This window comes from Myotis myotis, unplaced genomic scaffold (assembly GCF_014108235.1).
Source record: "Myotis myotis isolate mMyoMyo1 unplaced genomic scaffold, mMyoMyo1.p scaffold_m19_p_20, whole genome shotgun sequence".
Taxonomy (NCBI): domain Eukaryota; kingdom Metazoa; phylum Chordata; class Mammalia; order Chiroptera; family Vespertilionidae; genus Myotis; species Myotis myotis.
In genome coordinates this window covers 21228016-21255670 of record NW_023416325.1, presented here as the reverse complement: position 1 = coordinate 21255670, position 27655 = coordinate 21228016, and the positions used below count along the sequence as shown (strand labels likewise).

The window sequence follows — 27655 nt, the reverse complement described above, 5'->3', positions numbered from 1 at the left end:
TATAAGGGAATTCTCTTCACCCAACTGAATCCTAATTCTTTTATTAAAATTTATTTTTTAAAGTAAAAATTATACATATTTAGGATGTACAACATGATGATTTGCTATACATATGCATGATGAACTGATTACTGTAGTCAAGCTAATTAACATATCCATCTCACAGTTAGTTTTTTCTCTTACTTTTATTTTTTTGTGGTGAGAGTACCTGAAATCTACTCCCTTAGCAAATTTCCAGACTTCAGTACAGTATTGTTAACTGTAGTAATTCTGTACATTAGATCTCTTTTATTAAAATTAAAAGAAAAATTTTTGAAGCCAACATATTTCATGACTATTCAGAGCCACTATACTGGGAGTTGGAAGTCAATAAAAACCATCAAGTTTTAAGAACCAGGGTTCTGGGCAAAGGGCCTGAAAAGACATTTTTCTAAAGAAGACATACAAATGGCCAACAGTTATATGAAAATGTGCTTAACATCACTAATCATCAGGGGAATACAAATCAAAACCACAATGAGCTATCACTTCATGAAATATGTTGGCTTTAAAAATTTTTCTTTTAATTTTAATAAACTTTTTACTTTGGAATAGTGTTAAATTTAGAGGAAGGTTGCAAAGATAGTACTGAGAGTTCCCGCATACCCTTCTCCCAGTTTCCCCTAATGTTAACATCTTACATAACAATCTCACATTTGTCAAAACTAAGATTAGTATTGGTGCATTACTATTAATAAACTTTAGACCTGCTTCTTATTTCACCAGTGTCCCCACTCATGTTTTCTTTCTTCTTCAGGAACAAAATCCAGGTACCATATTGCAATTAGAGTGTTTGTAGTTGCTGGGACTAATCCCATCAACTAATGTAGCTCAGCCAATGGGTGGCATCTTCCTGCCCAGTGAGGATTGGTAGTGCCCTTTCCTGGAGGTCCCGCGGCCTCCCTGACCATGCAGAGAGCCATGGTATTAATTTCACCGTCTTCTGGCAGGCTTTCTGATTTTCACCAGCCTCTGATCCCTGCATATTTGCAGTCAGCTCAGGGCTCTGTGAGTGAGAACATTGCTGGACTCCATGCAATCTGGGCTGTGTTCTCACTCTAACAGAAATTATGCCTTTGTCCAGCCTTTTTTTTCCATAAGCACATGTTGATTGACTTTTGTTAAACAATACACTTGAAGTCATCAAGTTTCCCAAGTTCATGGTTGCTGCTGAAATGCCTCGTGGTTCCAAACTGTTGAATAGTCCACTTTCCACACACAAGAGTGTTCCTTGATGAAAGCAACATTAACCTCTCGGCTGTTTCACCCCTAATTCTTTTTTTTCTTGTTGTAACTAAAGGAAGTACTGCTTAACACAGCAGGTAATCTTCTAAAACTCATTATCTCAAGAGGTGGTCTTGGCTGGATATATAAATGCAGTTTAAGAAGGGTCTGGGCAAATTTATGAATGACAGAGTTGGGAATGGCTTCTGAGAGAAACTTGGACAAGTCTTGGCTTTGACACTGAAGTCAGGTGGAGCATCTGTGCCCTCCTGGGTCCTGCCCCTGGGGGGTGATATGGGCACCACCAGGACTCTGACCCAACTCAGGAATGCTTATTCTCCCAGCAAGCAACCTCTGTGATGAGTCCCTGCCACACTCATGGTCACCAGGTGCCCATTACTCTGATGCTTCGTTCCCAGCTTCACATAATCAGATGTAAGGTTGGGTTTTCAGCTGCTTATTATCATTATTTCAAGGCTGCTTTCCATTGTTTTAGTCTGGGGCCTCTTAAGTGTACTGTGTTTCTTGGGCCATGCAGTTCTGGTGATGTTTCAGGTGTTGGTCCGGAGTCTGGTTGTACCCACTCTGATTTTGGGCTCCGGAAAGCTGAAGCTAGTCAAGCTCCTCCTTCATGCCTTTGGGGTCGCACCTGCTTTCCTGGCATCATGCCCCTGCTCCTATCAGGGGGGAAGCATAGCAGTCTGGTGCACTCTTCCAGTTACCCTTTCCAAAACATACTCCCCCCCCCCCCCCCCGCGTCGCCCCCCCCCCCCCGCCCTTCCCCAAAGGCATGGTGATGTCAGTGCAAGTAGCACCTTATTCTGAGTTTTCAGGTCCTTAATGTTTGTTAGCAGAGAGTACATTTTGTTTTGATCTGGGAGTTGAATACTGAGATATTCCCCTGTCAGATAGGTTTCTAACTCTCTCTCTCTCTCTCTTTTTTTTTTTTTTGCTGATGATCATTATTTGCTATCTGAATAGTGAAACCACAAGGTCATAATCCTGTGGATGCTCACTTAACCTGAGGGATGACAGCATTTGGTTTAAAGGAGAGGAGGTCTATTTCTTCTTAGCCTCAGGTGAAATTCTACATATTGTTGTGTGTAGAAATAAGCACTATGTAACTAACCCATTGGGTGTTTTACTCCAGTCCCTCTGTATGATAGGAAATGGCACCTATTCTGAGTCAACTACTAGGTATTTAAGTATATCACACCATATTACTTTAAACAATTCTGTCAGAGGTAAGGATTTTTATACCCATTTCACAGATGTGGACATTGTGGTAACTTATCCCAGGTCATATAGCAATTGAGTGAGAGGGGCCAGATTTGGGTTGAGGTCTAGAGCCCATGCTCTTTCTATAATAACATGCATGCCCTAGCAGAAGTAATTGTGATTTGTAATGATGACATATCATAAACCATCTCACACTATAGATGGTTTAATCTCTGTGTCTATTTATGTATATTAGTAACTAGAGGCCTGGTGCACAAAATTCGTGCACTTGGGGGGTGGGGGGAAGTGGTTGCCTCTCGCAGTCTGGGAATGCCCCTGGGGGGTGGTCCTGGTGGTGCGCAGTCGAAAATCCATATCAATACTCCCATTATGCCTGCGCCCTCTCGCAGTCCTGGAGCCATCAGTTGGACATCCTTAGCATTGCCATGGAGGCGGGAGAGGCCCCTGCCACTGCTGCTGTGCTTGCCATCTGTGAGCCCGGCTTCTGGCTGAGTGGCGTTCCCCCCTGTGGGAGCACACTGACCACCACGGGGCAGTTCCTGCATTGAGCATCTGCCCCCTGGTGGTCAGTGCACATCATAGCTACCAGTTGTTCTGCCGTTCAGTTGATTTGCATATTAGCCTTTTATTATATAGGACTAGGCGCCCGGTGCACGAAGATTCATGCACGGGGGGGTGGGTCCCTCAGCCCAACCTGCACCCTCTCCAATCTGGAGCCCTCAGGGGAGCCCTCTCCAATCCAGGAATTTCTGTCTGTCTTTGCAATCATCTGAGTGAATTATCTGAGACCCCAACCTATTTTGGTTTTGTGCTCACAGAATAGTAGAGGTCTTTTTTTTTCTTTGCTCCATTGGTGGAGATTTCCTAGAAGTTGCAGGATATCTTCCTTTTAATTTTTCCTCAACACTTTGGCTTTACTTATGTCTCTCACCTTTGCTTTCCCTCCATCCCCCACCCACACAAGTAACTTGCTCCAGGCTCACTTTGCTCTGGTGTCTAGGAGATTGCACAAAGCATCTGCCACCAGAACTATGATTCTCAGCATTCCTGGTGCTCCCGACACTCTGGGCTTCTGCTTCCGGTCCAGGGGCTGCCACCAGAATTACGATTCCCAGAATTCCTGGTGCTCCCTGTGCTCTTGGTTTTCGCTTATGGTCCAGGGGCTGCAGAAACAAAAAGGATTGGGAACTTCAGCTGCCCCCAGGCCGGGCTGACAGGACCAGACACTCCAATAGCTTCCCCGGGACCCAGGCTGCTTGGTGCCTGCACAGGTAGGCCTGGAGCAGCCGGGGGGGTGGGAATGCCCCGCGCCCCAGCCGCTCGGCACCTGTGTGTGTGCGCACTGCCCACAGGCCCGCCATCTTTGTTGGGTTAATTTGCATACGCACTCTTGATTGGCTGTGGGGCGTCCTGAAGGTATGGTCAATTTACATATTTGTCTTATTATTAGTGTAGATTGCAGTAATTTTTGGATGTACAAGACTCATCATGATATTTGAGTACCTACAATGTCTAAGGGCTACATTGGGTGCTGTAGCTCTATAGGTGAATAAATTCGGATATGACCCTGTCTTCATGGAGCTTATAGTCTAAGCGTTAGAGCCTTTGCTTTGATAGAGCTATGGTTCTGTTAAAATTGCTGCACCTCAAAAGGTAGAAAGTTTAATGCTTAGTTGGTCATTCTGGCTTACTGAATCACCAATGCTTGATTTTAAACAAAATGTAGACCATGACCCAGTGACCCCTCTCTACGTATAGTGTTCTGTTCTTTCTGCTAATCTCTTACCCTTTCCACACCTCAGATTTAGCTTGGGAAAGGAAAATCACTGCTGGATCAATGACCTACTTCTAAAATCGGGGTTTATAGTCTTGAGATGAATTGAGAGGACTGGACTCATGTTTTCTGTTTATTTAGAACAGGATTTCTCAACCTGGGCACTATTCACATTTGGGACCAGGTAATTCTTCGTTGTGGGGGCTGTTGTGTGAATTGTAGCATGTTTAGCAACACCTTTGGTCTTTACCCATAGAGGCCATCCCTACAGTTGTGACAACCAAAAATGTCTCCAGATGTTTATTGCCCAGTGTCCCGTGGGGACACAGTCCCCCCCAGTTCAGAATCATTGATTTATTTTATTTTATTTTTTTTAATATATTTTATTGATTTTTTACAGAGAGGAAGGGAGAGGGACAGAGAGTTAGAAACATCGATGGGAGAGAAACATCGATCAGCTGCCTCCTGCACACCCCCTACTGGAGATGTGCCTGAAACCAAGGTACATGCCTTTGACCGGAATCGAACCTGGGACCTTTCAGTCCGCAGGCCGACGCTCTATCCACTGAGCCAAACCAGTTAGGGCCAGAATTATTGATTTAAAAGAATCGACCGGTTGTTACCAGGAGAGAGTATCACAGTAATCGGAATCCCTCAAGATTGCTGTTGGCTGATAAGCAGTGGAGCCGTCGTCTGGGGTCAGTGGGACCTTGCTGTGCAGCGTGTGGACCGTGGACCAGCAGCTCAGCATCACCTGGGAGCTTGTTAGAGATGCAGAGACTCACGCCCCACCTGCTAAGCCGAAGCTGCATTTTAATAAGGTCCCCAGGAATCAGATTCCTGTGCATATTAGCGTTTGTGAAGCTTGGCAAGAGGAGAAAATTAGATCTGAGTTTCTTGTTCATGTTTGTGGAGTCTTCTTAGTTTTGTGCTCAGGTCAGGCTACGGGGAAACTGCTTTTTGGCTAAGAACTTCAATGGGTGGATGGAAGTGCTTAGAAATGCCAAATTTTAGGTTCTGCTTTTGAGGAATTGAAAGTTCTCCCTCAGATGGGCTTTATATCCTTCATGACTTTCAAGATGGTGGTTTAACTTAATCTTCACCTGCTGATAGCATATGGTTGTAAAAAGGCAGTTTTATGCCTTCCCACACCGCAGCTAACTGTCATTTTATATTTACCTTTAATTAAGGATGGATTCGGTTTTTCATCATTAACACTTTTTTATTTGCGTATTATACTGCCATGCCATTTATTGAGCACCTGCTATATGCTAGGGGCTCTGCAAAATACTTTATGCATGTTCTTGTTTCATTTACTTCTCCCCAAACCTCTGTGAGACAGGTACAATTATTAATCCCACAGTACAGATGGGATACTAAGGCCTAAAGAGATGAAGCCGCTTGGTGAAGGTCACCGAGCCAGGCGTTGGCAGTGGCAGAGGTCAAATCAGATCTCCCTGACTCCAAGCGCTCTTAGCTTTTATTTATATGAAAAGTAATACAGTCCCTGGGAAAACATTCCAGTGTCAGGGAAGGTTATACAATGAAAAACATCTTCCCACCACACACCCAGTTCCTCTCCCTACAGCGAACCACTACTGCCAAATTTTTGTATAACTTTCCATAATATTTTCTGTTAATATAAATGACAGCACAGCCTGTACTCTTAACAGCATCATTATACTGCCTCTCAAGAATTCAGGAGTATTTATTGTCAGGTTATTTTCCTGCATCATTGGAATAAATGAGGGGAAAGTCTTTGCAAAACCCTACTGTGTTTATCCTTTGAATTTGCCACTCTGACTATTGATTTCAAATGAGCGGTGCTTTCTTCTCAAATGAAAAGCCACTTACGGTTTTAATATGAATATTTCAGTTATTTATTTTAGTGTTCTGTTTTTCAGATAGCATTCCCTCAATGGCTTGTGCAGTGTGTGTGTGTGTGTGTGTGTGTGTGTGTGTGTGTGTGTGTTTTGAGCCTTTTTAAGGTCTCCTATCATTTGAGCAGGCTTCCGGTCCTGTGTTTTTTTATAAAATAGTTTGAGGACGGTAGTAGATGTACTTCTCTGTTAGCCTTGGGTGGCCCCTTAAATGTACTAGTATCTCCCTGTCAGACACTCACCCAGTCACTTCAGGGGCAGGAGGAAGGGAGGAAAGGAGCTGCTTGGGGAACTGGTATAAGGAGGGTAGAAAGAGGGGGGATGGTATAGTAGTGATAGCAGAAACACAACTTACTGGACCACCTGCTAAAACCTAAAGACAGAATAATGAAGACATGTCGTCAGAAGCTCTTACCGTCTTATGGGATATACAGGTGGATATCGATGTGTCTCTTGAGGGCTGTTCTTTTTTTAGAGAGTAAGTCATTGACAAGATAAAATAGACTAAAAAGAGCTAAATGCTTATGAATTAAAATGATAGGATTTCATTCTAGAAGCTACATCCAGATGTTAAACATATGTAATATTTCACTTTATTCCAAGATAAGTTGAAACAAGCTTATTTTAGTTATAATTGCAGTACTAAAAGGATACAAAATAAATGTAGAAATCTGGGTGGTAGAAATATCAGGGTAAGGAAATAAAATCAGGGTCAAAGGTGAAAACAAGCAAGTGCCTGTCAAGTTGTAGAAGACAGATTTGGTACTCTCAGCCTTCTAGTGGCCACAGCAGAAAATATTATGAACAGTCCCACGAGCCTCAGTTCCACGAGAAAGAGACCCAGAATAGTTTGCTCAGAAAAGATTTGATTTTCTGGATACTGAGCCTTGAGGAGCTTCCCTATAAATGAGACCCCTTGTGACATGGTGGGCCACATTCTTCCAATACATGCCCTGGGGACTTCCCTATGATTCTTCCTATAGTGCCTCTTCGTGTAAGCCAACAATGCAATGCTAAGTTCCAGTTCAGTTAATCAACTCTAAACGAGGTAAATTAGTGCCTTTTCTGGGAGAAGATGGGAAACAGGAAATAGGTTTGTAGAGAAAGCGCATAAATTGGAATCCATAGCCCTTAAATTCTCACTTGCCAGAAAACCTTCCACAACCAAGCAATCATGGAAATGATTTGGCCAAAGATTCAAAATTATATTAAACATCTGGGACTATATTCAGCAGCCAACTTCACAGTCAGCTCTGTGAAGTGTGGTGATTGCATTTACGTACATATTCAGAGGGCGATGTTTGGATAGAATTAAAGAGGGCAGTTGGCAGGAGTCAAAGAGATTAAAGCCTGGGACAAAGACAAGGAGGTCCAGGTTGTTCATGACTGAGGGCTTGGCAATGATTTTCAGTGTCTCACTTCAGAGAAAAGTGTGGCCAACTCTGTTGATCCCTGCTGATAGAAAGGAAAGGTATAGCACTGACACTTTGGGTTCTAAGACCCACCGTTCTGTCCCTCAAAATTCTGACTAACAAAGGACACACACAAAGAACTGGTAGCCAGATAGGGACGGAAATATCCACTTTATTCTTGGCAAGGCAAGTGCTCAGTAACCTTCGACGTAGGGCTCTGTTAAATTCACCTACCCTATTGAACAGAGAAGAATGGAGGTCTTCCCTCGTGGACTGGGAGGCCTTGCGCAGTAGGCGTGATGGAAATAAGGAGGACAAGCGTGGTCACTTGGTTGAGTGCCTGCTGCATCTGGACATGGGCAATAAAACAGGTAGTGGGTAAGCCTGGTTCTTGTTTTCGCAGCAACCCTGTGCGCCACTAAAATAGCCTGCTGAATGTCCAAGTCCTTCCTTGGGGGAGAGGTGAATTAAAGGGTGAGACTACATGTGTTTATTCTACACGCCTACCTCATGGGGTGAAGGAGCCTGGGTGGAAGCTTGTTAGACCAGGAGAGACTTGGGGACAAAATATTCTCCCTTCCCAATGGTCGGAGACAGCTTTATTGGGGAAGAATAGGTGCATAGTAAGTACATGCATTGTAAGTGTGCGCTTAAGTTTGGCGTATGTATACACCTGTGAAACCATCACCACCCTCAAGATATGAACATACCCATCACCCCGAACGTTTCCTCATGCCCCTTGTAACTCTTCTCTACCACCTCTCCCCTTCCCTTCCCTTGCCCTCAGACCATGACTGACCTGCCTCTGTCACTCCAGTTTATATTTTCTAAACTTTATACTAAACCATGCAATATGTACTTATTTTATCCGGCTTCTTTCATTTATAATTATTCTGAGATTCATCCACATTGTAGGACGTATCATTATTTCATTTCTTTTTATTGCTAAGTAGTATTTTATTGTATAGTTATACCACAATTTGTTTATCCTTTCATCTGCTGATAGACATTTGGGTTGTTTCTAGTTTTTGACTATTTGAAATATAGCTTCTATGAACACTTGTGTACAAGTCTATGGGCACATGCATTCATTTGTCTTGGACAAATGCCCACGAGTGGAATGGCTGGATCATAGATATATGCTTAACTTTTTAAGAAAGTGCCAAAGTTTTTTAAAGTGGTTGTGCCATTTTACATTCCTATTGACAGTGTATGAGAAATCTAGTTTCTCTACATCTTGCCAACACTCCAGTTGGATGTAAAGTCACTCATATCTTGGAATATAGTCAGCTATGGAGATGGGCTTACATTAAAAAAAATTTTTCCCCATGTCATTGACTTGATGAAGTGAGGTCATTGTCTTATAGAACATCCCCACTTTTGTCTCTGCTTTCTCAGTAGGGATGATGGTGGTGGTGGTTTTGTATTTGCTCTTCCAGTCCCTGTAAACTGGAAGGCAGCTCCAAAAACTAAAATGGATTCTGATTTGACTTTTTTTTTTTTGGCAAGAATATCTAGTAGAGGGGCTTCTCTGGTCTAAGGTGAGACAAGAGGACCATCGAAAAGACTGCAGTGAAGACATCAACTATATAAAAATTCATGACTTCACACCAATAACTGAAAAAGAAATCTTATTGGTTATTTCTGGCCATGGCTGAGGGCCCCCACCCTCCAACTCATTACTCTGAATGTTCCTAAATATAGGGAAAGACCCAAGCATTTATCTTGCCTTCCTATTCGAACTATCTTCTAGGATAACCAAATTGTTGATGTGGTAATAAATGCAGAAGGAATGACAGTTAGAAAACCACCATTTTGTAGCCCTTAATGAAATAATGGCTGTAGGCAGTGGTCATCAGTGACCATTCATTGAAAGATTGGAGGGACCTTTATGGTGGAGGGATCAGGCTGATATCATTGGAATCCTTTTCATTGGGTCTTTCTTAACATCACAAGAAGGGAAACAAGCAGACATCCTGTGCCCTCTAATATCATGCCCTAGTATGTAGCCAACACGCCCTGGGGAGTATTCTTGCCAAAAGAATTGAATATGAATATACGGAAGGCCCTTGATTTAACTGCCGGTTTATAGGAGACATGCAGGACAGAAAACATGTTAAACGAGTCACAAGAGTAAAACCAACCAAGAGCAGAATGTGGGAAATTTTGTAGGGACATGTGATCCAGTTTCTTAAACCAATAAATAGCATTACATGGTGTAGATTAGGTGGTACACCAGCTGAATCAGTGTATGAACCTTGGTTGGATCCTGCTTCAAACAAACCAACTGTAAAGAAACAGTTTTGGGACAATTGGAGAAAGTCTAACACAAACATGGTATTAGAAAATGTTGAAGAGTTGCTATTAACTTTGTTGGGTGCGTGACAGTATTGTGTGTGTGTGTGTGTGTGTGTGTGTGTGTGTAAGTCCTTTTGTATTAGAGCAGTGGTTCTCAACTGAGGGCAGTTTTGCCCACCAGGGGACATTTAGAAATGTCTGGAGGCATTTTTGGTTGTCATGACTGGAGGTGCTATTGGCATTAGTGGGTCTAGGTTGTGGATACGGGTAACCTATAATACACCTGGCAGCCCCCTACAACAAAACAGCTGGGAAACCCTGGCTTAGAGATATCTCCTGCAGTAATGATGGGCAAAATGATAGGATCTCTGGGGTTTGCCTTTAATAATCAACAAGCATGCAGACAAGGTAGGGGTGGGGTGAGATGCAATGGAAGGTGATGGGCACATGGGAATTCATTTTTCTACCTTACTGCTTCTGAGCATGTGAAAGTTTTCATAGCAAAAAATTTAAAAATAAAATATGAAAATGTTGGAGGAAAGGATACTACAGAGTCTTGAGGGCAGCAAAGAATGAACCAAATCCAGTGTGTTCTTGGCTGTAAGTAATTCAGTTGTTGAGACTGAGGGTGAGCAGATTCTAGGGAATGGAAGCCGATGAACCAGCTCACGTGCTTTTGTTTAAAGTATAGTCTGGGGCTTCCCCCTGGGTCCCAAACTGGGTCTGTCCAAGCCCCACTTTGCAGAGAAATGCCCAGCTGCAGTGTGAGCAGGTCTGTCTTTGGAGTGTTTTCTAGCCTGTGTAGATGTGTCACAGGCCACTGAGCACCTAGATTGAGAGGGAAGGGAGAAACAAAGCAAAAGGAAGAGTTCGAAATCTGGTTCAAGTGCCACCAGAACTGAGAGGAAGTGTCTCTGACGTACAATTCTGTGGGGAGCGTAAGCTGTTACCCAAGAACTTGCCAGTAAGTAGCCCAGTAGGGACATGGCTTTTGAGAATGAGTTTCAGACAGAGCTCACAACCCTCTCGAGATCTCGTGTTTGCCATCAGAGAGGAACTCTGCTCAGCAGCTGGCAGCCAGACCCTAGCACCTGGCGATGGACTGACGAAAGCATACTCCAGTAACGCTAACTTCCTTTTCATTTACTTGGAAGCTACATTGTGAAAATCACCAGGCAAATCAACATTGCCCTAAAGCAGCGGTTCTCAACCTGTGGGTCGCGACCCCTTTGGGGGTTGAACGACCCTTTCACAGGGGTCGCCTAAATACATCCTGCATGTCAGATATTTACATTACAATTCATAACAGTAGCAAAATTACAGTTATGAAGTAGCAACGAAAATAATTTTATGGTTGGGGGTCCCCACAATATGAGGAACTGTATTAAAGGGTCGCGGCATTAGGAAGGTTGAGAACCACTGCCCTAAAGTCTTTTTATGACTCTTTTGGGAAGTAAAGAGATGGGATAACTTTTAATTTACTTAACTCTATTGGAACTAGTTATGATTTGTCTTCTTTTTGAATAACTTATACAATGTATCATTTGGATGAATTATATCTGATTGCCTCCCACCTGGAGGCTGTAAGGAATATAACCTGTTCTCATGGGCTCCGTTACTTCTGTGTATTTAGTAATTAGCTCTATTTGCCTATCCCCTGACTTACTCTGGTGGTTCATTCTCAGGAGACCTCTGATATTGGGTTAGCTTGCTCTTTCTATCGTAACCCTTTTCTCTTGGAATTAGAGCTGGTCATTGATCTTTTTAAAATGATAACAAATACTGCCCTTGCATCAGTTGTTACATTTTGCCTTTTCTTTCTGTTGCCCGTCTCCTGTTAACCCACACCGTGTCTGTTTCTGTTATCACTTCCTTTGGATAGAATTTGTCATGTTGACTATTGTAGACTTGTCCTGTAGAGGTTTCTGGCGTCGACCTCTTCCAACTATCACTACGGAAACGATCATATCAGTCTCAGGAGCTGACACCAGCGCAGCACTCTAAGACTCGCTCTAATAATCCCTCCTGTCAGTCCAATCCAGGATCCCCCCTTTCAAGGTTCAGCCAAGATTTCCCTTTCACGGACTTTGCAGCCTCATTACCCACAGCCTCTTGGGCAGCCGCTCTGTGGCTTATCTAAAGTAGCACTCTTCCCCACACTTCAGCCACGAAGACACCTTTTAACCAACTCTTGAGATTCATTCACCTCCATGACACTTCCCTTCAGGAACACACAAAACTTCCTGTACCCCCGTCTTCAAAACTCACTCTCACTCCACTGATGTATTCTTGACTATTCACACCTATAGCCTGACCTCTAAACAACAGAAATTGCTTCCCTTTCACTTACTTTGCAGTTCTGTGTTTTTAACTCGGGTAAGTGCAATCCCAGTGGCACCTCAGATTTTAAGGAACTGAAAGATAGCTTATTTTTTTGTGGTCTTCCTTATAGGTTTGAACATATCAACTACTTAATTAGTTAAGTAGTTTTTCTTTAAAAATGTATTTTTATTGATTTCGGAGAGGAAGGGAGAGGGAAAGATAGTAGAAACATCAATGATGAAAGAGAATCATTGATCGGCTGCCTCTTGCACGTCCCCTACTGGGGATTGAGCTCGCAACCTGGGCATGTGCCCCGACTGGGAATCGAACAGTGACCTCCTGGTTCATAGGTGGATGCTCAACCACTGAGCAACATGGCCAGACTAAGTAGTTGTTGTTTTTTAATTTTTATTTATTGATTGATTTTAGAGAGAGAAGAAGGGAGGGATGTAGGTGGGGGGCGGGGAGAGAGAGAGAAACATTGACTTGTTGTTCCACTTATTTATGCATTCATTGATTGATTCTTGCATGTGCCCTGACTGGGGATTGAACCCATGACCTTGGCGTACCGGGGTGATGCTCTAACCAACTGAGCTACCCAGCCTGGGCTAAGTAGTGCTTTTTTAAGGTGCAGGACATCATGGTAGATGGAATAAAGTTGCAAATGTTTTCGATTTAATATTATTGAATGCCCACTATGTTTCAGGCACAGTCCTGATTCATTATATTCATTTATGTGCCATTGTCCTTTATGACACTGTGTTGGCTGCTGTTCATCTTCTACCTCTGCCACACACAACTCAGCACCAATGTCTGTGACCACAGTGATGATTAAAAGTCATAGGAGTTTTATGAGCCATATCTAGGCTCAGGTGTTTTTATTTACATACTAGAGGCCCAGGGCACAAAAATTGTGCATGGGTAGGGTTCCTAGGCCTGGCCTGTGATCAGGGCCGATCTTCCTCGGCTGCCGGCAGCTGGCCGCCTGCCCCCACCACTGACGCCAGTCGCCCTCTGTGTATGGGGCGACTGGCGGGGCAGTCGGGGCCCTTGCACCTGCCTTGGCCTGGCACCACCCACATCCGCTGTCACCCACCCCCGGTTCCCCGTTCCCCATCAAGCGATTGGGGCCTGCAGGCTGAGGGCAGCTCCTGCATTGAGCGTTTGCCCCCTGGTGGTCAGTGTGCGTCATAGCGACCAGTGGTTCTGCCGACCCTTCGTTCTGCTGCCCGGTCGATTTGCATATTACGCTTTTATATATATACTAGAGGCCCGGTGCATGAAAATTCATGCACTGGAGGCCGGGGTCCCCCTCAGTCCGGCCTGCCCCCTCTCACAGTCTGGGAGCCCTCAGGGGCAGGAGATGACCCGGCAATCAGGGGAAGGCGACGCTCCCATCACACCTTTGCTGCTGCCACTGCCAGAAGCACAAGCCTCGGCAGTTCCTGGTTACCTGAGCCTCTGGCAGCCCTGGGCGGCTCGGGGGCTGAGGGGATTGGGGGACTCCGGAGGCAGACACACGGCAAGGCCAGGCCTGGGACGTGCCTGCCGTCCCTGCGGGGCTGGAGGACTGGGTGCCGTCATCTTGTGGCTGTGGGCGGTGGGGCAGTCAATTAGCATACCCCCTCCTTATTGGCTGTGGGCGCCGCCATCTTTGCAGTGGCATAGGGTCACTTAGCATATTCCCTCTTTATTAGATAGGACTAGAGGCCCGGTGCACAAAAATTTGTGCACTCGGGGGGGAGGGGAGGGTCCCTCAGCCCGGCCTGTGCCCTCTCCCAGTCTGGGACCCCTCGGGAGATAACGACCTGCTGGCTTAGGCCTGCTCCCGGGTGGCAGAGGGCAGGCCCAATCCCTAGGTGCAGCCCCTGGTCGGGCTCAGAGCAGGGCCGACTGGGGAGTTGGGGCACCGCCCTGTCATGCACAGAGCAGGACAGATTGGGAGGTTGCGATGCCACCCTCAGTCATGCTCAGGGTAGGGCCAATTGGGGGGTTGGGGCACTGTCCCCTGTCACACTCAAGGCAGGGTCGATGGGGAGGTTGCGTCGCCACCCCCTGTCACACACAGAGCAGGGCCAATCAGGGGGTTGGGGCCCTGCCCCCTGTCACACACAGAGCCGCAGGGCGATCAGGGGGTTTGGGCGCTGCCCCCTGTCACGCTGATCCCGGTGCCGGGAGGCATATTACCCTTTTACTATATAGGGTAGAGGCCTGGTGCATGGGTGGGGCTGGCTGGTTTGTCCTGAAGGGTGTCCTGGATCAGGGTGGGGGTCCCCACTGGGGTGCCTGGCCAGTCTGGGTGAGAGGCTGAGGGCTGTTTTCAGGCTGGGACTGAAGCTCCCAACCGCTCCTTTTTTTATTTTATTTTATTTATTTTTTATTCTGGGCCAGCTTTACCTTGAGGCTTGGCTCCAGCTCTTAGGCCTCCACGCGGCTGAAAGTAGGTTTCTGGCCTTTGCTTACAATGTTGCGAATCTGCTGGCTGAAGTCCGGCGGTATTTGTTACAATGTTTCTTAAACTGCCCCCTCAGAGGCCTGCAGCCGCAGGCGGGGAACGTTGGTTTCCTCCAACGATCCTCCGTCACTGAGGCAACCAAGCCTCATGTTAGTTTCAAGCTGCCTGGCTGCCGGCCGCCATCTTGGCTGACAGTTAATTTGCATATCTCTCTGATTAGCCAATGAAAAGGGTAGCGGTCGTACGCCAATTACCATGTTTCTCTTTTATTAGTGTAGATAGATTTTATGTGTCAGTTCTTCATGACTAAATTGGGTCTCCTAAAGTGGCATATTGCATGAAATAACCCTTTAGGTCTAAGAAATTATCCCACATCTAACCAGATATTAAACATGGAACAAGGACAGCCAGGTACTGCTGTAGGTGTGAGGTGTGTCATGGTGAACACAGCACAGTCTTTCCCCTCATGGAGCTGGTGTTCCAGTGGGGAAAGCAGATGATAGACACAGCAACAAAATTAGAAAATCTTTTGTGTGTTTTTTTGTTAATCTTCACTCAGGGATATTTATTTTTCCATTGATTTTTAGAGCGAGTGGAGGGGAGGGAGAGAGACAGAGAGAGAGAAACATGGATGTGAGAGAGGCAAATTGATTGGTTGCCTCCTGCACATGCCCTGATCAGGGCTGGGGATTGAGCCTGCAATGAGGTATGTCCCCTGGACTGGAATTGAACCCATGACCCTTCAGTCCGAGGGCCGACGTTCTAACCACTTAACCAAACTGACCAGGGCTATGTTTTGAATACTTTTGAAGGCAATACATTTTTTCCCTCTCAAAGCTTCTAATGAATGTCAGGACTTAAAAAAAAGAGAATTTATAGGAAAGAGATTAACTATAGTTCTAAAAATAGCTCTTTGTTTCTGAAAGCCTTGTTTTGCCATCTATCTTATATAACTGGAGGGAAAAAACAACCCTTCAGAACTTATTTGGATAGCCCCTGCCACCAAGGAGAAAGTGCCCGGATGTGACCTCAAGCACAAGCTGATTTACTTAAAAATTTGTAGGAAAACATATTTTTCTATTTTTTCTTAGTGGCTTTTGCCAATGAAAAATAGATCTTAATTTGTGGCTTCTTATTTGTCATTATTGATTGTGGTGGGTGTGTTGGGGGGGAGGTGATGATTTTGTAATTCTGTATCAGAAAATAATATAGGCACTCATTAGCATATTTTTCAGACAGAACAATCTCCACCTTAAAGAGGCCCTAGAGCCTCTTTATTTAACTCAAACATCAAGTCCTTTCTCCCAGCCTGTATTAGGCTACGTACTCTCTTTGCAAGAGGTATTTCCTAGTCATTTAATTATGTGTCTGTTCAGTAAGTATTTATTGTGCACCTGCTATGTTCCTAGCAGTATGCTATCTTCTCAGACTCCATCAACATAGATACAGATCCAATGACCTGTGAATGCTTTAAAAAAATTCTCACCTGAGGACATGCCCATTGATTTTAGAGAGAGGAGGCTGGAGAGAGGTAGAGAGAGGTGGGGGGGGGGAGGGAGAGATGTGAGAGAGAAACATCGATTGGTTGCTTTCCTGTATGCTCCCTGACCAGGGATCAAACCTGCAACCTTCTGGTGTATGGGACTGAGTCATCCAGCCAGGGCTTACTACCTTTTTTAAAGCAAAAAATATTACAGTTTATTAGGATCAAACAAGGGCCATTTTCCATAATGGACGAGGAAAAGGAGAATTAGTTCCCCAAGGTAGATGTGCTCACATGCTTGGTGGTCTCTAGACTTGGCCAAATTTTACACGATCCTTTTGGAATATGGCATCTAGATTTTGATTGTTTGCTGCTCACTCCATCTGGTGCTGCAGTTAGATGTGTATTGAACCTTGTCATTCCCTGTCCTTGACCTCTCATGTCTTCCCTGTCTCTGTGTGTCGCATTCATTAGGAGCATGTTTCCAACTGTAGCGTGCTCATGAATCACCTGCGCATCTTGTTAGAATGCAGCTTCCGATTCCCTGGGCAGGGGGCAGGGCCTGGGGTTCTGCGTTTCTAACTCCCCCGCGATGCTGATGTTGCCAGCCTACAGGTTACACTTTGGAAGCATAAGTCTATGTGTTGTCTTTAGATCTAACTGCCAGTTCACTAATTTTCTCTTCAGCCGTGTCTAATCTTTTATTTAATGCATCCAGTAAATTTTTAGCTTTAAATTCAGTAATAAATACTTTTCATTTTTATAAGTTTCACTTGCTTCCTTTCAAATGTGGTTGGTCCTTTTTCAGAGTATTTTGTTCTTTTATTAGAATTTTTACTCATTTACCTTGATAATAAATTACAAATTTTTTTATGGTCCATTTTAGATTGTCCTTTTACCTGTAGTTTTTGGAGGGCAGATTTTCCCATTATATCTGTTGATGCTCCTTCATGATGGTTTGGATGGTCTCTTTTTCCTTGTTATGTGTAGCTGATTGTTTTTCCTTTTTCATTGTGAACTCATTTGCAGTAGGGATTGTGTGTGTGTGTGTGTGTGTGTGTGTGTGTGTGTGTGTGTCCCCTGGGTTGTGAGTGTCCCTACAAGTTATTCTCCACTTGTGCCTGTGAGTACCCTTAGGACTCAGTGATCCTGGACCAGTGTCAATGCTCATTTCTTGCCCTGTAGCTCCCACACCGTTCAGGACACTGTGAATGCAGACACTCTCCCCAGGATTACAGAGTTAGTAGTCACCCTGTGTCTTTTCCCCTAAAGGGCCCTGGTCAAGGGTGAGCATCCCCATCACTTTCAGTTTCCAGTGTCCCCACTTCTCTTGACCTGAGACGTTGGCTCTTCTCCCTGCCCACATGTGATTCCCAGAGGCTCTTCTTTTCAGTTTCCTGTTGCACTCAGTTACTACCTGTCTGGAGGTTTACCTCCCTGGCTTTTAATCTGTCCTGTGAATATCTCACATGTTATCAGTGGGTATATTTCATGGTGACTTCTTTTTATTGCAGCTTATCTGGCCCTTTTTTAAATCTTGACCAGATGGGCTACCTTTGAGCATGATGGAGTTTTAAAGAGGACTCTTATTTTATAGTATGGAATTTCTAAATCATAATTATTTCTACCCCTATATTAATCATACTCCTCACTCAGAAGTGAAATTCTATCTTAGTCTCCTAAAGATAGATTAGAACAGTGGTCGCCAACCGGTGGTCTGTGGACCAACGGTGGTCTGCAAAGTCCGAAATGTTGGCGACTGCTGGATTAGGATATAGTGGGAAGGGTATTAAACCTCTGTTAGGAATTAAATGGTATAAGATGATTAGCACAAACATCCGCATGAGTGTGTCGGTGTCATGTGCAGGAAAGAAGAATATTCAACATAGATTCTGCTGTATCTCACTGGACTTCAGTAACTGCAGCATCTGTCATAAACATGTATCTCATATGAGCAACAGTAGTATAGTAGGCAGTCTTTATGGAGTGCTTACTGTGTCTTGAGAACTGTACAGGCATTTTATACAAATTATTCTCACTTAAACTTCCCAGCAGCCCTTTGAGGAAGTTATCTCTGTATTGAAAGTGAGGCTCAGAGAGGTTAAGTGACTTTCCCAAGGTCACAGAGCTGTTAAGTGGTAAAGCTTGAATCCACTCAGATCCCAAAGTATGTGCCATAACCACGATGCTTCCATGCTATTATCATCTGCAAACCTCCCTTCATACATTTCTTGTCTTTATCTGAGTTTCCTTATTTTAGGATGGAAAACTTTTTTTGATTCTTATGAGATGTCGCTTCATTAAAATTTTTTTTTTTTGCTTAAAGAAAGGTATTGGGTAATTGAAATCAGATTGGATTTGAAGCTGTGTTGATGAAAGTATGCATGGGATGTAGGCTGAAGCATTCAATGTAATTTTTTCCCCATCAGCTAATTTTTAAAGTATTAAGCGAGTAGATTCCGATACTAACAGAGAACATTTAAATTCTCTTGAGAGCTTAGAGGTGTTAAATAATTTCCTGGCAGTGCACATTTTACATTTTCAATCTCCCACCTCATCTCAATGCACCTGCAGCTCTGAGAATGCTCTTTTGCACTTCCTGGGAGCAGCCAGACCCCCTTCCTCTCCTCCGCCCTCCACATCCCTCCACTGCTCCATTTACTTCCCAGTGCTGCTGCAGATGTTGTTGTCACTGGGGAACTTTGGAAACAGCCAGAGTCTTTTGAGTCTGTAAACAGAAAACAGACTGCTGATCAGATCTGGCACACGGCTTTGTCCAGGAAACAAGGAGTTAAACAAGTCTGGACTGTGAAGGGCTGTGACAACTGTCCTAGGGGGCGCTGTAGCCAGCTCCGGCAGTGACTCATGCTGCCCTGTCACTCAGATCAGCGTTGGCCCCTGCCACGCAGGCAGCCAGGTGGGGTTACAGCCAGAGCACGCACAGAGTGGGGAGCATGAAGCCTGCACTGCGGGGGATGTGATGCCCAGCTCACCAACTCGCTGGGCCAGGCTGCCTCAGACGCTTCAGCCTGCAGCCATGGTAACGCTTCTGGCCGGCTGCACCCCTGGGAGCCCACCACCATGGGCAGCCTCCTGGTGACGGATGGATGAGTTTCCACCTCCCTGACTTCGAGAGAGTTGAGTAGGTCTGCAGCGAGTGGAGAAAGATGTAAGATGCCCCTGGCCTGGAGTCAAGCCTTAACGAGGTAGGACGCCGATGTCCTTCGGTGCATCCGGTGCATCCGCCAGCGCAGGGGTGCTGTAAATCATGGGGAAGAACTTTATTTGGCTCGTGTTTCATTATGCTGATTGAACTGCGGTGGGTTTGGGGACGGTGGGAGGCATGCTTGAGCTGGGGAGAAGGGAAAATTAACTAAAAAAAAGTGGTTAATAAGAGCTCCGTGTGTACTCATCTGGATATGAATGAGCTAGACTGCAGTGCTATCCTAACAGGAGTTACATACCTCCCAAATCCTCTTTCCTGTTCCTCCCTCTCATTCCGGCTGATCCACGAAATTCCATCTTATTTCAACCTTATTTCAGTGAATAGCACTAAACATTAATAATGCAGACCCGTCTGGAAGAGGAAATGCATAGGTTTAGGTCATCGGGCGTGCTGGCACCCCCGCCGATGCTCTGTATGAGCTCTCTGGAGATATCAGCCATGAGCAGCCTGCTCACACGAGTTTCCCAAGTGCTTTCTTTCCACCAAGTGACCTGTTTGAGTTTATCCCAGCAGAGAAGGCAGCCTGTCTGCGGGTGGGTGGCCATGTTGGCAGAGAAGGGGTTAATCTCTTGTTGCTGTAAGAGCCAGCCCAGGCAGGGGCTGCCTGTGCGAGCTAGATTGAAAGCAGGCGCTGCAGTGCCATCGCAAACGCTGAGGGAGTCAGGATTTTCTCCGCAACAGTGTGCAATCTGGCTGAATTTCTCTCTCTCCCCACCTTCTTCTTGTTTTTCTTTAACCAGCTCCTCCCCCCTTCGTTCCCACCCTCAAGTCTGATGATGACACCTCCAATTTTGATGAACCAGAGAAGAATTCGTGGGTTTCATCCTCTCCGTGCCAGCTGAACCCCTCAGGCTTCTCGGGCGAAGAACTGCCGTTTGTGGGGTTTTCATATAGCAAGGCACTGGGGATTCTTGGTAGATCTGAGTAAGTGAGAATTTGACTTTCTAAGGGACCTGCATTGATGCAAGACCCACAGAGCCCCAAGGTGGTGGTGGTCGGGTGGTGGGAGTGTGGTGGGGGGAAGCTGTTAACCAGCCTGCATTGGGAAAGCAATTTACCTGTTTGGGCTTGGGAGGGGTTGACTGTTAATATTTTCATTTTGCTCTGTTTAAGGTACCTCTTCCTGTCTGCAGCATCATAATTGTCAATTGGGTACTTTGGGTTAGTTTTCTAGTCTTTGATCTTCTTTAGAGGGAGGAGATAGTGGGAAATACCTAGCAGTGCAGATCCGTGGTGGAAGGAGAAATGTGCAGGACTAAGATGAGCTGTTCATCTGTGTATCTGTCCACCTAGGTCTCCATCTCTCAGGCGGGTAGATGGAGGTCGCTATCTTGGCTGTACTGAAAAAAAACCTAAAAACTGTGCCTCAGGGTTTCCTGAGGGGTTTAGCTACCTGAGCTTCAAGTGGCTGTGCCGGAGCTCTCACAGAGCTGTGCTCGGCTCCGCTCGAAGTCTGCTGAAGATCAGGGCGCTGGCAGAGCGCTGGCAGCCAGAGAAAGCCCGCTACCATGAGCCACCAGGAGGGAGGGAGTGTGATGCAGCGAGTCACTGATTCCCAGAACCTGGGCTTCACAGGGGAAAAACCAAACCGACCAGGAGACTAGAAAATGGAAGTGTACATATTACTGTCCACCTCTTGACATGATAGGTCTTTCTTCGTTTTTTAAAAAGCTAATGAGAAACGCAGTAGCGTGGCAGTTGGGACGGGAGTGTCCTGGGTTCCGCCTCCCGGAATTTGTCTAAAATGCAGTAGCCTCTGTGGATGCAGGAGCTCAGTGTCTCGCTTCGCTGTCATGATCCGATGACAGTCTGTGTTCAGAGGCGGAGATCCCAGGCAGTTCCTGGCCCGGCCTGGCTCCTCACTTGGAGGCTCGCAGGGTAATGTTGGGTAGGTAGTTGCTGCCCACTTAGGAGACGAGCAGAATTTGATTTTCTCCCTGGCAGCATTCATTCCAATTTGTTGTGCTTGTAGCTTAGACATCAATTTGAAGGGATATCAAGTTGGTTCTTGGATGGTGTCTCCCCTTGGGTGCTATTTTGACAGTAATGTTCCTGAAAAGATTTCAGACTGTTGTGGGGAATTGGGCACTTGACATGAGATAGGGTTGAGGGCTGCGACTGAATTTGAGACAGATTTTTATTTAGAAAGGCACTGAAGTGGTCCTTCTTCCTCCCTGCCTGGGTGCTAGGCTTAAAATTGGAGGTTGGATTTCAGTAAGTGTTGGCTGTGCCTTTCTGGCTAAATTTGCTCAGCAACCCCAAAGGGATCTGACGATGGGAGGAGAGGCAGAAAGCGAACTAGCTGTTGAATGTGCCCTCAGATGGATTTGAAATGGCCCAGCAGGGCTGCGAGCTTTTGCACTTGGCCTCACAGCCAGGGCAGACGTAGAGGCCCGATACTGAAGGATGCATGGTTCCTGGGCAGCTTAACCTTGACACATGCAGCACACTGAAGGTCACAAATCAGACTGGAAGGAGGCGTGCGGAGAGTCCTAGTGCTGGTCAGTAGTGGGCTGGCCAGGTCAGAACGAAGCTTGCTTAGGGTGCCAATCAGTGATCTGAAAAACCAGAGAGGACTCAAGGGAGTTAGATTTTAGGGGCAAAGGCAGAATGATACGGGGATCTTAGGCACACAGCAATTAATCTGAAGCAGAGGGTGATTAATTGCTTATTTTTCAGGAAGACCGTAATTGCATCTTCCCGTTTTTCACCGAAAGCTCAGTAAAGGGAGCTCTCTGTCAGGGCATCTCAGGGCTAAGGCCCAGGCCCTCGACGAATATTTGTTGATTTAATTTTCCCGTGATCCTTTTCCCCAGATTGTGTTTATATTGCTCACTGTATCTGAAGATATGCTGTCTTACCTTTGGTCGTTCAGACTATATCTCTAGAGCATAGAATGAGCTTCTGTTCATGCCCCAACAGAATGCTTAATAAGATTCTCTTAAAAAAAGTCCATGCAAACAAAAGGCTGTATTTCTTATTTGGAAGATGGAATCATAGTACCTGTCTTTGGGGAAACTTCATTGCCTTTTCCATTCCAATTCATGATTGGAATCAGAAAGAATTTTCTTTCATCTTAGGTCTTTTAATGTGATTTTGCCTTCGGACTATACTGCCATGGGCAGCCCTACAGGTAAAACCTATAACATCATTTTAGGAATTCACTCCACCTGTTGGATGTAGGTGACCCTGGACATATTGGATTGTTATTATTGAGAAATTCAATAAAAGAGATTCAATGATGGAGTTACTTAGAATCCCCTGCAGGTTTGTTGATATATATTTACAAAATTCACTTGGAGGTGGGGGGAGGCATTTTCTGGGGGCACCACCATCGCCTCCAGGGATTGGTGTTTCTTCCTGAGTTTCTCCCCCTCCCCTCCCTGTTTCCAGCATCACAGGTTTTTATTTATACACATTGATTACCTGTGCTGTTACTCACTCTTCACACCACCGAGGAAAGTGCAGATGTTGCTCTACGGCGCTGGGCAAATTGACCCCAGGTCTGCTGCCAGTGAGTTGAATGAAATGTTCAGAGGTGGGGCTGAATGAATGAGGAATTTTCACGGAGACTCTGGCAGTGCGATGACTTTGTCGCGACTGTTTTTTAGGATCCCTTTTCGGGCCCCCAGACTATTTCTAAGCCAGCCACTTGAGCGCATCATTCTTTTAAGGCTTAATACAGCTCTCGATTTCAGCATTCTCTGTCTGAGTCTTCGTGGGAGTTCCTTGCAGCTTGAGTTGGAGGGAGTAGGAGAGAGTCTACGGAACTAGTTTTGGTTGTCTTTGGGGTGGGATTATGGCATAGCTGGTTAGTGCTGGAGAGTGGGTAAGTATCCCCCTTTTCTTTTTTTTTTTTTTTATATATTTTATTGATTTTTTACAGAGAAGAAGGGAGAGGGATATAGAGTTAGAAACATCGATGAGAGAGATTGATCAGTTGCCTCCTGCACGTTCCCCAGTGGGGATGTGCCCGCAATCAAGATACATGCCCTTGACCGGAATCGAACCTGGGACCCTTCAGTCCACAGGCCGATGCTCTATCCACTGAGCCAAACCGGTTCGGCTCCCCCTTTTCTTTTTAATCAACAATAACCCAAACCAAGTCCCCAAGCTCTGCATGCCTGGTGGTTCCTGTGAGCTTCTATTTGCTTGGATTTCACAATAGTAGGGTATTAACAGAAATCAGTGTGTTAAAGGTTTCAAAATAAAGCGGGTCCCGGCCCTCTTCCCTCCCCCGTCAGTGCGGGTCCATTTCCTTAGGGCCCTTCTCCTTCCTCTGAGGTTGGAGGCACTGCCTTGTTGAAGCTCTTGCTGGATCAGTACATTTCTGCAAACCTTCAGCATCAACTCTAGAAGGAAGAAGCCAGTTGGTTCTGTAGTTTGTATAGTTTCTACAGGCCAGTTGTGTGCTGTTAGAGAAGCTGGGAATTGTAGAGGAGTGCTGGGATCTCAGTGGGACTGGACTCTGGGATGCCAGTGTCTGAGGAGGCTGTTTAGGAAGGGGCTTACTCTTTCTTTTGGCTCAGGGCTTTTCCCTTTCCTTTTGGGTGGGTCTGAAATTTCGTTTTGGAGCCAGCCATCCAAACACGGGGGGAATGAAGAAGGGCTGGCATATTGCTTCCCCAGGTTCTTAGAGAACCAGTTTTCGGTGCCTCTTCCTTGCTCCATGGGGGCCTCTTTGCATGTCAGTTTCCACCACTGCAAAGTGGGGTAATGATACCACCTCCTCTTGGGGCTGTTGGGAGGATTCTGTGAAGCATTTAAAATACTTGATCTAGTACCTGGCATGTGGAAGAGTCTCAATAAACGTTCACTTCTATTACTTTTGTTACTACTGATACTCTATTCTGTAAATGCAGTGTCTCGTTCATGCCAAGTGGTGATGGGAAGAACTCAGCAATAATTAAAAGTCCAAAGTCATACCAGACCAGAAACCCAGCTTCCCAGGCCCTGGTAACTTTCTGCTAGAGAAGCTTGAACGTCCTGACCAACCACGAATTAGTAGGCAGTTGCCAATACCTGTAGGTATAGGGTGGTGGTTGGGGTGGAGTGGATGGGCGATAGAATTAGAAGGCCCAGGCCCAGAATGGGTTCCTTTCCATCGGGTTGTACAAGTGAAAGTATATGTGTGTGAAACAATTCAGGGAGCACCAGGCAAACACCTTTGCTGCAGATATCTTGGTACAAATTGGAGTGGCAGGAGAGCCTGGCAGCCCAGGACGGGACACTTAGTGGGTAATGCCAGTCACAGTTCTTGCCAAATTACAGTGATGATCATCGTTGGAATGTCTGTCCATTTTCCCTCGTCAGCTGTGATCACAGGGCAGGGCTGGGTCTCATTCATCCGCTCTTACTGGAGCGCTGGGCATGGCAAACCGGCACGAAATGTGTGCTGGAACTAAATTTATAAGCGTACGGGTGGAAGGTGAAATATTTGGCTTGGCTTTTTAAGAGACAATGATTTGGATGAGTGGAGAGGGATGTAGACAGGATTTCAAGTGGAGAGGGATGTAGACAGGATTTCAGGTAGGCAGAGTGATAACAACAGCTCATCCTTACAGGGTGCCAGCTCTGTACCAGGCTCTGTTCTAAGCACTTTATACAGATCAACTCATTTAAACTGCACAGCAGCCCGCAAGGAAGGTACCATCATCATCCCCAGTTTACATGTGAGGAACCTGGGCACAGAGCGAGTCAGTAACTTGCCCAAGGCCACACAGCTGCGAGTTGCTCAGCCGGGACTTGAACCCAGAGAGATTCACATGCTTGTCGACGTGGAGAATGACAAGGAATGGGTTTGGGGCAGGGTCGGATGAGAATTAACAAGCGACCTAAATGCTAAATGACTTTGTTTTCAATCTCTGTGAGTTTATTGCGTAGGTAGACTGTGTAGCTCCGGGATTTTTCTGATTGATTTCTTCCTCTTCTCATTTAGACACTCTTACCGTGTGTGTGTGTGTGTGTGTGTGTGTGTGTGTGTGTGTCCATCAACACATGCATATGTACTCTCTCCCTAAGAGTTCTTATTTGCTAGGGTCTAAGGTTGGCAAGGACAGGGAGCTGCATTGACCTTGCTCTTCACCCTATCTGCAGGCTGATCATATACAAGTTGCTCAATAAGCATTTGGTGAATTGATCCAAATCATTTTTATGGCTGCAGCTCTCCATTTATTGATGACTCTATGATCCGTGTCTATTCAAACCTACATTTTATACTTCCACGCTGCAGCCTGTCATCTATCCTGGGATTGCTTATTCTAGTGAAGGATAGCCTGAACTCTCCAATCAGTCCTACTTCCTTTTTACTGAAATACTTGGGAATATTCTCTTAAAAATGGTTTTCCTTTCCATGTCCAGCCCAGATCCTTATTGCAAAGAACCTCATCTGTGTTTTGATTTTTTCTTTAGTCAGCAACAATGACAGAATCTGTTGTGGTACATGAAGGTATGCACCCCCTGTACTTCCCAAATAGTTTAAAAAAACGTAACTGGCTCCTGCCCATGGTTTCTGTGTGTGCTGCATGGTTTCCATGCTGCCATTATCTGGACCAGATGTCTAACGTTCCCCTCGGTTGTGTTGGGTTCTCTATTCTTGATCATTCAGTTCTTCCTTCTCTTAGTCGAGCACATCTTGTTCTGCTTGCCTTATTCTGTTCTCTATTTAGACCGTGCGTGCTTGCCTTGCAGGCCTGGCAGGGCCGTTCTGCCGCCTTCTCACTTGTCTTAAAGATACCTTCAGGAAAGCGGATCCAAACCATCCCAGCCCAGTCCCAAAGATTAGGCTCTAGAAGATCTGTCAAGTATTTTTTTTTGCTGGCCTACACATGCTAATTTGCACGGTTGCCTCGGATCCCCTAAGAAGAGAGTAATTGACTAAATGGAGCTGTATGTTCCCAAGCTGTGCGCCAGTTTGGCAACTCTTCCTTTACCTAAATGAATTTCTCTCTGTTCTCTCTGTTTCTCTTATCTCTTTTCTTCTGACCTCACTCTCCTTCTTTTCTCTGATAAGCTTCTAGAAAGAATAGCCTACAACCTCTTCTCAACCTCTGCACCTCTATGGAAATGACTGTCTCAGAAGCGACTGATTCCACCTCACCACTAGATACCGTTAATTGCCACATTTGTCTTGAAATTTTCTACTTTCTTCTGCAAACTTGGCTTTCCTTCTAACTTTCTGCCGTTCTCACTCCTGTGGCTGGTCTTCTGTTCCAGGCCCTTAAAACGTGCACACCGTTCTCTGAAGTTCCCTCTTCAGTGCTCTTTTTAGCCTGTTCTTGGTGATCTCATTCAGTTCCTTGATGTTAACTCTTCTTGCCCCGTGCCCTTCCTCCCAGCCAGGATATTCTACCAGTTCCTCACCATCTCTGTCCTCTGTTCCCTCCCAACACGGATGCACTCAGTAAGCCACTAGGTGCTAGTTGTGGCTTCTTCATTTCATTTAAGAAACTACCACTTTCCCTGCCCTTCTAAGATAAGAAAACGAAGTCATCTGAAACTCTTTCTGCCTCCCCCGCATCCCATCAGTTGCCAAGACCTCTATGTTGTGCCTCGAGGATGACACTTGTATCTATGCCCATCTTTCTGTCCTCACCCCCTCCCCCATTGACACTTGGACTAATGCAGTAGCCTAACTGATTCCTCTGCTTCCAGTTTTCCTGGCTCTGACCCATTCTCCACAGAAGATGGAACTATTCCCAATCACAGGCTGGATGATGTCATTCTCCTGCTCAGACCTTCAGTAGTATGACAGTGTGCACAGATTTAACGGCCACTCCTGGACTTGGTATTCAAGCCTAGTCTATGCCACCACCCAGCCTGCCTTTCAGTCCTCATTCCTTCTTGTCCCCTGTGTCTGGCCAAGCTGCTCACGCTCTTCGAGGACAGTGACTGTGTTTTCTACCTTGTGCCTTGCCCCTGGCAGGTCTTCAGTGAACATTTGTCAAATTGAATTAGACTAAAGTGGCCAGGGATTATACCATTTTCTTCACAGTTTATTCAACCGCTAATGGGAACTGTCATCTATTGAGTACTTCCTGTGTGCCCAGAACTATGCTGAGTGCCTTACATGCATTATCTCATTAAGTCCGCACCATAAATCTGTGAGGCAGCTGGTATTAGCTCTATTTCACAGATGAGGAGACTAAGGCTCAGCAATGTTGTTATTTTTCTGAAGTTTTGTAGGTAGTAACAGATCTAAGACTTAGACCCTGCTTCTGATGGTTATGACTGTACTAGATTATGCAGAACCTACAGAGTTGCCTAAAAATAACAAAGGCGAAAGAGCTGACTTCACTGAGAAT

At 45.5% G+C, this 27655-nt stretch overlaps 1 protein-coding gene across 8 annotated transcripts in view; it reads left to right on the top strand.

Annotated features, from left to right (window-relative positions):
* The window catches only part of CIT (citron rho-interacting serine/threonine kinase), a 167737-nt gene that overhangs the window by 42074 nt on the left and 98008 nt on the right, over positions 1 to 27655 (top strand). For 7 of the 8 annotated variants that reach the window (XM_036353436.1, XM_036353435.1, XM_036353434.1 and 4 more), the window contains one exon: positions 20093 to 20276. The exons of the other annotated variant lie outside the window; for it this stretch is intronic. In XM_036353436.1, coding sequence (XP_036209329.1) covers positions 20093 to 20276 — 184 coding nt within the window. The remainder of the gene's footprint in view (positions 1 to 20092; positions 20277 to 27655) is intronic. 8 annotated transcript variants of the gene reach the window in all.